The following is an 11,013-nucleotide window of genomic DNA, read 5'->3' as shown; positions in this document are numbered from 1 at the left end:
TGCTCAGACTTCTGTTAGTGGTCATAATTACTATATCAGTTTTGTTGATGCTTACAGCCGCTTTACCTGGCTTTATCTTATCAAACGTAAATCTGATGTGTTTGACATTTTTGTTCAGTTCCAAAAACATGTTGAACGCCTTCTCAAGCACAAAATTGTTCATGTTCAGTCGGACTGGGGTGGCGAGTATCGCAACCTCAACTCCTTCTTTCAGTCGCTTGGGATCACTCACCGTTTAGCATGTCCACATACACATCAGCAGAATGGTTCAGTAGAACGTAAGCATCGTCACATTGTTGAAGCTGGTCTGACTCTTTTGGCCCATGCATCTGTTCCGTTTCGTTTTTGGAGTGATGATTTCACCACTGCATGTTTTCTCATCAATCGTACTCCCACTCGTGTTTTGAATATGAAGACTCCCATTGAAGTTCTCCTTAATGAACAACCGGACTACACCTTTTTCAAGGTGTTTGGGTGTGCTTGTTGGCCCCATCTCCGTCCATATAACAAGCGTAAGCTCGAGTTTCGTTCCAAGAAGTGTGTTTTTCTTGGTTATAGCTCTCTTCATAAAGGATACAAATGTCTTCATGTGCCCATTAATCGTGTCTACATCTCTCGGGATGTTGTGTTTGATGAGCATGTTTTTCCCTTTGCCAAACTCCCTGTGTCCACTACCGAGCCACCTGTCATGCATTCATCCTCTGTTGCTTCTGACCAATTTGATGATGTTGCATATTCTCCTCTATTGTTGCCTAACCATGGTGCAGGCACTGGTCGTGGGGCTCGTTTGGAGATTCTGGAAGTGACATCTTCCTCTTCGTCGTCATCGCCTTCATCCTCGGCACCTTCTGTTGTGCATGAGGAGCACATGGCGCCCCTGCATGGCCTCGGTTTTCGTGCTCATGCACGGCCGATCGATGCCCTGGCCCGGTCGCCTCTGGCTTCTGGGCTGCCTTCGCCATCGTCGCGCCCTGCAACCCCGCCGACTGGGCCGGCCTCCTCGGTCCCCGTCTCACCCAGGGCGTCGGGGCAGTCATCACCAGGCCTGGCCTCGCCCGCCCCTGCCTCGCCCAGGGTGTCTGGGCCCTTCTCACCAGGGCTGGCCTCGCCTGCTCTCGCCTCGCCAAGGCCGTCTGGGCCGGTGTCACCGGAGCTGGCCTCGCCCACTCTCGGTTCGCCCATGGGCTCTGAGCCCCTGTCGTCGGGCCAGTCTTCGCCATGCAGCCTGGAGTCGTCTGTCCCGAGCTCGCCTGAGGTGATTCCTGCATCTCCGGCGACCATCACGTCTCCGTCACCTTCGCCTCCGCCGGCTCCTGCTGCTGCTCTACGTCCACATACGCGCAGTCGGAGTGGCATTTTTCAGCCTAAGCAACGTCACGATGGCACAGTTGCTTGGTTAGCGGCGTGCATGTCTGCTGCTCTCGCAGATCCATCCTCTGAGCCACGCACGTATCAAGCTGCTATGCGCATTCCTCATTGGAGAGAGGCCATGGAGCAGGAGTATCAAGCGCTTCTTCGCAATCAGACATGGACTCTTGTTCCTCCACAATCACGGGTAAATGTCATTGATTCCAAATGGGTTTTCAAAGTGAAGAGGCATTCTGATGGGTCCATTGAGCGCTATAAGGCTCGTCTGGTTGCTCGTGGTTTTCGACGGCGTTTTGGACTTGCCTATGAAGACACCTTCAGTCCAGTGGTCAAGCCTACTACCATCAGACTTCTTCTCTCTCTGGCTGTTACTCGAGGTTTCTTTCTTCGTCAGCTTGATGTTCAAAATGCTTTTCTTCATGGTGTCTTGGCGGAGGAGGTTTACATGCTCCAGCCTCCGGGTTTCTCTGATCCGGATCGCCCTGATCATCTCTGTCGTCTGTCCAAGGCAATTTATGGTCTGAAGCAGGCTCCTCGTGCTTGGCATGCTCGTCATGCAATGGCTCTTCGTGCTCATGGTTTTGCATCATCAACTGCTGACTCCTCATTGTTTCTTCTTCAAAGGCCTGAGGTTACTATGTACTTGTTGGTCTATGTAGATGATATCATTTTGGTCAGCTCCTCTCAGTCGGCTGCTACTGCGCTTGTTCGCTCACTTGGTGCTGATTTTGCGGTCAAGGACCTTGGGAAGCTTCATTACTTTCTTGGTGTGGAGGTTACTTCTCATGATGCTGGCCTTGTTATGACGCAGAAGAAGTACTCTCTGAATTTGTTGCAGCGAGCTGGGATGCTTAAGTGCAAACCGACGACTACACCCATGTCTACCACTGATAAGCTCAATGTTGTTGATGGTGTGCTTCTTTCTTCTTCTGATGCGACAGAGTACAGGAGTATTGTTGGTGGGCTCCAGTACTTGACGATCACGCGACCCGACATTTCCTATGCTGTTAACCGAGTCTGCCAGTATCTGCAGTCACCCCGTGACACTCATTGGTCTGCTGTTAAGCGGATTTTGCGCTATATTCGTTTCACGGTGGCTCATGGTTTGCATATTCGGCCGTCTGACTCTGGTTGTCTTTCAGCATATTCTGATGCAGACTGGGCTGGCAATCCGGATGACAGGCGATCCACGGGGGGTTATGCTGTCTTCTTTGGCTCTAACCTGATTGCCTGGAGTGCTCGGAAACAGGCTACTGTCTCGCGTAGCAGTACTGAGGCTGAGTATAAGGCTGTGGCCAATGCCACATCAGAGATCATCTGGGTACAGTCCTTGCTTCAGGAGTTAAGTATACCCCAATCACAGCCTCCTGTTCTTTGGTGTGATAACATCGGTGCTACATACCTTTCTGCAAATCCGGTATTCCATGCCCGAACGAAACACATTGAAGTTGACTATCACTTTGTGCGTGAACGTGTCTCTCAGAAGCAACTACAGATCAAGTTTATTTCTTCCAAGGATCAACTTGCTGACATCTTCACCAAGCCATTGCCTTTGCCACAGTTTGAGACTTGCAGGCGCAATCTTACCCTTCTAGATTCATTAGAAAGTGGCTAAGATTGAGGGAGGGTGTTAGACTGTATTTACATGTGTATATTGTAACGTTGTATACCACCTCATTATATATATATGTGATAGGCCACCCCTAGAGGGTTGTGCCAGTTCTCCCCAAAGCCTATTGTCTTACCACATACTCCCATGTCCCTTCCTTGAGCTCAAAACCGCAGCCTACTAGCGGAGCAAGCGCCACGAACCAATCCATCCTCCTCGCCAATGGCGTCCCACAAACCAGAAGCCCTACTACTAGCATGCCTCAGCGCGGTGTTTGCGGCAAGGCTCGCCGCCGTAGCAGGAGCACTAGCGCAGCCTAGCAGCGACTGCCAGAGCAAGTGCGGCGACGTTGACGTCCCTTTCCCGTTCGGCATCGGGCCCGAGTGCGCGATGCCGGGCTTCAGCCTCACCTGCAACGACACCGGTGGCCGCAGGGCGCCGTTCTTTTCCAACGTGGAGATCGTTCGCCTCTCGCTGGAGCGAGGCCAGGCCTGGATGATGAACGTCATCTCCTCTGCCTGCTACAACGCCACCTCCAGGGACATGGAGTACAACTACTGGATCCTCAACCTCACAAACACGCCGTACAGGCTCTCCGACACCGACAACAAGTTCACGGCCGTGGGGTGCAGAACGCTCGCGTACATCAGCGACGAGCGCTACACGGGCAAGTACATGAGCGGGTGCGTGGCCATGTGCCGGCGAGGCGAGCTGGGCGCCCTGCGCAACGGCCCCTGCTCCGGGATAGGCTGCTGCCAGACGGCCATTCCGGGGGCGCTGCAGTTCTACGAGGTGCGGTTCGACACGAGCTTCAACACCGAGGAGATCCACAGCGTCAGCCCCTGCAGCTACGCGGTGCTGATGGAGTCGTCAAACTTCACCTTCTTCACCAGCTACGTCACCACGCCGGAGTTCAACGACAGATTCCACGGCCGGGCGCCGGTGGTGATCGATTGGGCCATCGGGAACGAGACATGCGAGGTGGCTCGCGTGAAACGCGACTCCTACGCCTGTGTCAGCGACCACAGCGAGTGCTTCAACTCGGCAAACGGACCAGGGTACATCTGCAACTGCACCAAAGGATTCCACGGCAACCCTTACCTCAAAGATCCGGGGCTCGGCTGCATAGGTACAAACAAACTTCCTAACCATCTAGTAATATTATGATCCACACATGTTAATTTTGTTAGAGCAACTCTACAGTAGTCGTCGTATGTATTGGCACCCCTCATATCCATTTGCATTGTGAAGGCAGCCTCCGTATGCATATGGAGCGCTCCACACGTGAATTCAGAGCTTTCGTATTGATTCGCTTTGTATCGTGGGACCTCTCGTCATTGGGACATCTTTTTTTGCATGCTGCTACACGCACTTCACACATGAAATTTGCACCGACACTCCAGATGTGATCGTCTACAAAGTAGGCCAAATTACAGTTAGATTAGCAATCATCGCACGATCGTAAAACAAGACGTTGTGTGTGAACTACTTTTGTCTTTTTCTCAATATCACTGTCATCCCCATGTGAGGTGTGGGACCACGTGAAGTTTCCTTCGCCCCACACACAACTGTCATATGGGGTGAGCTTATACCTGGCCATACCTCAGGCTGGGCCGGGCCTAGCCAAGCCCGACGCAAAAAACACAAGCCCGAGCCCGGTCCGACTTGGCTGTCGGGCCTGTTTTCTGGGCCCGAGCCCGGCCCGAACACATAAAAGCCCGTCGGGCTTCGGGCCGGCCCGGCCCGGCCGTCGGGCCTGTTTTCTGGGCCCGAACCTGGCCCGAACACGTAAAAGCCCGTCGGGCTTTGGGCCGGCCCGGCCCGTCTTTCAGGAAAACGCGAAAATGATGGGCCCAGGTCCGGCCTTCGGGCTCAAAATCTAGGCCCGAGCCCGGCCCAGGAGCAGCGTCGGGCCGGGCTGCCCATGGCCAGGACTAGTGAGCTCTAAAAATTGGCTCTAAAACGACAAAATGAAGACTGATATGCCATGAATGGAGGGTGCTTCATAAATAATGGCAACTACATGTGTGAAAAGTGTGTTTTTTATATCAAAATCGCCATATTATCATTTATTATGAAGATTGGCTTTTTAGGTTAACTTTGCTATAGTTGCTCTTAAGGATGCAATTAGGCCCGACAAAACCTGAGAGCCAAACTGTCTGACCCATCGTAAGCAATTTTCTTAGCAAACAATTTAACGGACGTACATTTGTAGGTGCCCCAGTTTTATATAGAGAAAAAACCTAAGGGATTTAACTCGACTTTAATTTTTGGCGAGCAGATTTAACTCGACTTGCAAGCATGGGCCTGGTCGATGGAGAATTTATATATACATAAGTTTTTCATCAAGATGCACTAAAATAATCTTGTTTTTTTTATTGAGACGGCAGCACTGCCGCACGGCCGCATTAAGATAATCTTGTTGTCTTGTCCCAAGCTACTATTGTATTTCTCAATCAACGAGAGCTGGGGTCCGATACCAAACAGGAAATTGATGTCCATGTCGGGCTACTATTTCTCAATCAACAAACGTCAGGGTTGGATATGTTATTCTACTAATTCTAAATAAAAATTGTAGAGAAACTGGATGCTTTTGCTAAACAACAGTTGGGGAAGGTAAAATTGATGAAGTGGTACATAAATATAACTAGTTTACACACCAATGAAATGTGTAGCTTAAGTCAATTTATTTGTGTACTACCAGCATTTTAAAATATATGAAGTTTTAGATTTGCCCTTAGTCAAACTTCTTTAAGTTTGACCATGTATATAGAAAATTATATTTAAAAACTAAAACACTGAATATATATAATAAAAAAAATTACGATGAATCTATTGGTGTTGTCAAAATTGTGTGTGTGTGTGTGTGTGTGTGTGTGTGTGTGTGTGTGTGTGTGTGTGTGTGTATTTGATCAAACTTAAAGATGTTTGACTTGAAGCAAACCTAAATATTCAAATAGTTTAGAACTGGAGAGTATAACCTAGTTATACTAATTAGTACCCACCATAAAAAAATTCAAAGTAAAAAAAATGGAGGGGGTACAAACAAACATATTGCACTGATCTTGACGCTATATTCGATGGTGCTCTCTCTACAGAGAAATTCTATCGAGAAATAGCATTTTTATTTACATAATATATTATAATTATGTGTTTCCCACTCTAACTTCCTGCTTATTTCTTAACTAGTAGATAGATTACCATGTTTTCTTCCCTAAACATATAACTTGACAATCGATAAAATGAAAATTAGATACTGGTTTTTGAGCATTTCTTTTACTTAAGCATCTAAAATATGAGTGTTAATAGAACCACGCGGACGTTGATTTTTTTTTCTTCATGAAATTGGTTAGTTACACATTGTTTTGAAAATATATATGCAACTTTAGGTCTAGAAATGTGCAACTCGGCGGTTGCACATTTTTTTGTGCCTAAAATTGCATGCATTTATTTTTACACCTCCGGATCCCAAATGTGCAATTTATTCTTGCTTACAAATAGCAATTTCTTTGTAGCCCTGGAAATAACAAGGCCGTTTCGCTAATAACCGCTTTTGCTTTGGGATTAGTAATTATTTTAGCGAGGTTCTACCGAAGCAAAACTCATATAACTGATATTTGATTGCAGATATTGATGAGTGCGCAGATCCTCAACATTACCCTTGTTCTGTCAATGGAACTTGCAAAAACATACCTGGTCTATTTGAGTGTTTGTGCCCCGACGGTTACAGAGGCGACGCAAAAAATGGGACCTGCGAGAGACCTCCGCGCAACCAAACACTTGGTCTTGGAGCAAAACTCGCAATTGGTACGCCCATAATCCATACCACACATACTACACATCTTTACACCAAAGTGGACTTCATTTAATCCCTTTCCTCCAATTAAGAAATTATACTGTATATTCTCTCCACAAGTAGACCTATTTAAATTTAATAACCTCACAAAAAAAAGTGTGAATGTGCATCAATGTCAAAAGCACTTGCTAATGACTAACCGTCATTCATCCCTGCAGGCGCTTCTGTCGGCATTTTGGTTGCTCTTGTTGGTTTCCTTGGGGTAGAAGTGATCCGGCACAAAAGGAGTATAAAAAGACAAGCCCTCAATAGACAGAGCGACGAGTATTTCAAACAGCACGGGGGCGAGATACTGGCAGAGATGACCAGGGACGGGCACGGGCGTAGCATCCCGTTCGCCGTCTACACAAGGGAGGAGATCGAGGCGGCAACAGGTAGCTTCAACAAGGCGAACATCGTCGGGGAAGGCGGGCAGGGGACCGTCTACAAGGCGGTCCTCCGCGGCGCCGCCGTCGCGGTCAAGAGGTGCAAGGAGGTGGACGAGAGCAGGACCAAGGACTTCGTGCAGGAGCTGGTGATCCTCTGCCGCGTCGACCACCCCAACATCGTCAAGCTCCTCGGCTGCTGCCTGCAGTACGAGGCGCCCGTCCTCGTCTACGAGTTCGTGCCCAACAGAACCCTGCAGGATCTGCTGCACCCCAGGAACCAGAGGTGCGGCGTCACGCTCGGGGCCCGTCTCAAGATCGCCGCCCAGTCCGCCGGAGCACTCGCGCACCTGCACTCGGCGGAGCGCCCGATACTCCACGGCGACGTGAAGCCCGCCAACATCCTCCTCGGCGACGGCTGGGACGCCAAGGTGTCTGACTTTGGCTGCTCCACGATCGACGAGATGACCCAGGTTGTCCCCAAAGGCACGCCGGGGTATCTTGACCCGGAGTACCTTCTTGATTACCAGCTCACCGTCAAGAACGACGTCTACAGCTTTGGGGTGGTTCTTCTCGAGCTCCTGACCGGGAAGAAGCCGCTGTCCAAGGAAAGGAAGAGCCTCACTGTGATGTTTCAGGAGTCTATGGCGGATGGCACACTCCATGAACTCCTTGATAGGGGGATATCAGATGAGGCTAACATGGCGGTGATTCTCCAGGTTGCAGAGCTGGCGAATCAATGCTTACTTGCTCCCGGTGCGAGTAGGCCGGCGATGAGGTTTGTGGCGGAGAAGCTCCGGCGACTGGCTGATGGAGTGCAGGAGCCGTCACAGCTGCCGCTTGTCCTCGAGGATCTTAGCCCCATGGGTGTTGGTGTTGGTGTTGGCAGCTCCTGCACATCAACACTTTATACTACCAAAAGCCAGACCACCGGGTATTTCAGCCTTGAGAAGAAAACCGCGCTGAGCATAGAATACGCCCGATGAGATCACGAGGAACAGGTTGCGATTGTTTGATGTAAGATCAAAATCATAATTGTGGATTGCTCTGAAATTCAGCATTCATCAACTCTTATTTTACAAAATGTATTAGGGATCGTTTGGCAAGAGAAAATACTGCTTCGAAGAAGAAAGGACGTGTATTTCTCATGCACCGTGGACAAAGAAGCGACAGACTACGTTAACCTGACAGGTCTTGGGCTAAGGCAACATCAAAGCACAATACAAATCCATTAAACCGATATCCAAAAGAAGGAAAAGGGGCGGCCGCATGAAAGTGTAATAATTGTGGTAAGTCCGAATTATAATAATGGAGAAACGAACGTGCAACAAAATCAAGATCAGCTTGCGCCAAAGTTTGTCTCAGCCATTTCTTTTTAGAGGAGCACTCGGCCCTATGCAACCACAAAACAGAAGCCCACTAAATAGTTGGGCCTAGTTTGAAACATAACAGAACTAACCCGCTACCGGGTAAGACACAAAACAAAACAAAATGACATGAAATAAGTAAAATGGAGTTCTGTAAGAAGAACGAAACAGTGGCACTAGTGTCACTTTTTAAGCAGAAGTAAAATAGAAATGAAAACAATTCCACATAATTTACACACAATTATCGGCTTTTCATATTATCCAAGAATAAGCATAGAAAATTGAAGTTTTCAAAAAAGAATATAAGAAGGAATAAATTAGTGGCAATGATAGTACCCTTAAAGAACAAACAAATTGCAATAAAAACTAAAACATAGTCCAAATAATGAAGTTTTTAAGTAAAAATCAATTGGTGAAATTGGTATTACTCTTTAAGAAAATAAAAATTAAAAACATGCACATAGCTTTGCACTAAATTTTACTTTTTTTATATGCAATACAATGGTGTAATTTTCGCACCCTAGTGCAATTTATACATATATTGTATAGCTCTTGCGTCTATACTTAAGCATCAATGAAGAAAAACATATACTAAAATAAGATAGAAACTCGGCCCTTTTGCAACCACAAAGCGGAAGCCCACCAAATAGTTAGCTTGGTCTGAAACATAATAGAAACTGGCCCAATACCTGATAAGACACAAGACAAAAATAAAAAATAAGTGGAAGAGAAAAAAATCTAAGTAACAATGAACTAGTAGCAATGATATTACCCTTTAATAAAAAATAAAATGAAAATAAAATAACGACATAATTTACACAAAAGTTAACCTTTTTTACAATGTAACATTAAGCATATAATAGAGTAATTTTCACAAAAAAAATAAGTTTTCTAAAATGGAATAAATTAGTGGCACTTGTATTAACATTAAACAATAAATAAAGTTATATAAAAACTAAGAAGAAATCAAAATAATGAAGTTTTTAAGGAACAAATGAATTACTAGCATTCATATTATCATTTTAAAAGAAAAAATAACATAATTTACACATAAATCATGTTTTTATAATATGCAGGAATGCGCAAAAATAGTGGACTTTCCGCAAAAAAAAATATTTTCTACGAAGGAATCTATTCGTGGGATTGGTATTACCCTTAAAGAAGAAAGGAAACTAAATATGAAGTAAAAGAAATTAAAATTAATGAAGTGTTCTAATGAGGAATCATTTAGTGGCATTGGTATTACCCTTTTAAAAAGGAAAATAACAAAATTTGCACATGATTTACATAGAATGCAAAATTTTATAATACGCAATAATAAGCATATAATAGGGGGATTTTCACGAAGAAAATGATTGAAGGAACGAATGAGTGTTATTGGCATTACCCTTAAAAAGAATGAAATAAAAATAAAAATCCAAAAACTGAAGTTTTATAAGAATGAATTAGTGGCATTGGTATTACCTTTTAAGAAGAAATGAAATGAAAACAAAGCTTAGAAAAACTTGCACACAACTTTGCACTCAAATTGCACTTTTTGTAATATGCAAAGAAGCATATAGTAGTGCAATTTTCACACACACTGTATAGTAGTTGCATGTATACATTTACGCTCAACCAACATACCAAAAACACCCATATCGAAAAAAGAAAAACCTTGTGCAAACAGCTTCGCTAGCGGTCGTCAAAGGGCGATGGTGGCTCAATGATGGCGTCGGGACACGGGGATGCGCGGGATCAGCAGCAAAAGACAAGTCGCATGGAGCTTGACGGGGTGGGGAGAGGAGTCTGGGGTTCTCGTTTGGGGAGTTGTTTCCTTATAGTGGGATTTGAGATATTGTTTTTGACCTACCCACTGCAGTTTCTTATGTGAAATCGACTCCATCTTGGAGGAGCTTTTGAATGCAAAATCGCTTCTATTTTCATATATGAAGGAAACCATCCACATATATGTGTTATTTGAGAATGTTTCTCCGTCGAAAGTTTATTAGAGGCGGTTCTCTATAAAACAAACTCAAATAAAACTACCTATGATGCATCATCATAGTAGGTTCATGTATCCTTTGCTGAAACCTGCATCTGAGAACCGGTTGTAATGCTCAATGTGTAGTAGTGGACACAAGGTTGTCCTAGAAAATTTTGAGGCCATGTGCGGAACTCTAACAGGTGTCCAAACTTAAAGGCCAAACTAAATGAAGTAATAACAATATATACTATAATGTAATATTCCCTTCGTTTCCAAATATTTGTCTTTCTAGACATTTTAAATGGACTACAACATACGGATGTATGTAGACATATTTTAGAGTGTAGATTCATTCATTTTGCTTCGTATGTAGTCACTTGTTGAAATCTCTAAAAAGAAAAAAAATTGGGAACGCAGAGAGTACATCATAACAATATAAAAATAAAGTAATAACAGTTAATACTAGTTTCGCGAAAAATAAG

The 11,013-nt window shown here is 45.3% G+C and overlaps 1 protein-coding gene across 1 annotated transcript; it reads left to right on the top strand.

Moving 5' to 3' along the window:
- Positions 1 to 3,081: 3,081 nt before the first annotated feature.
- On the top strand, positions 3,082 to 8,330 carry LOC123128647 (wall-associated receptor kinase 2). Its single transcript, XM_044548717.1, has 3 exons — positions 3,082 to 4,106; positions 6,605 to 6,784; positions 6,992 to 8,330. Exons 1-3 carry the CDS (start codon positions 3,200 to 3,202, stop codon positions 8,182 to 8,184), a joined length of 2,280 nt encoding a protein of 759 aa, XP_044404652.1. The 5' UTR covers positions 3,082 to 3,199; the 3' UTR covers positions 8,185 to 8,330.
- Positions 8,331 to 11,013: the final 2,683 nt, after the last annotated feature.

This window comes from Triticum aestivum, chromosome 6A (genome assembly GCF_018294505.1).
Source record: "Triticum aestivum cultivar Chinese Spring chromosome 6A, IWGSC CS RefSeq v2.1, whole genome shotgun sequence".
NCBI lineage: Eukaryota > Viridiplantae > Streptophyta > Magnoliopsida > Poales > Poaceae > Triticum > Triticum aestivum.
Note: the sequence above shows the minus strand (reverse complement) of the source record. Positions and strands in the feature narration are given on the sequence as shown.

Excerpts from the sequence above, each read along its gene's own strand:
- LOC123128647 (XM_044548717.1), top strand. The coding sequence starts at position 3,200 with ATGGCGTCCCACAAACCAGAAGCCCTACTACTAGCATGCCTCAGCGCG. Across the intron at positions 4,107-6,604 it reads TCCGGGGCTCGGCTGCATAG|ATATTGATGAGTGCGCAGAT; the intron begins GTACAAACAAAC and ends ATTTGATTGCAG. Across the intron at positions 6,785-6,991 it reads TGGAGCAAAACTCGCAATTG|GCGCTTCTGTCGGCATTTTG; the intron begins GTACGCCCATAA and ends TCATCCCTGCAG.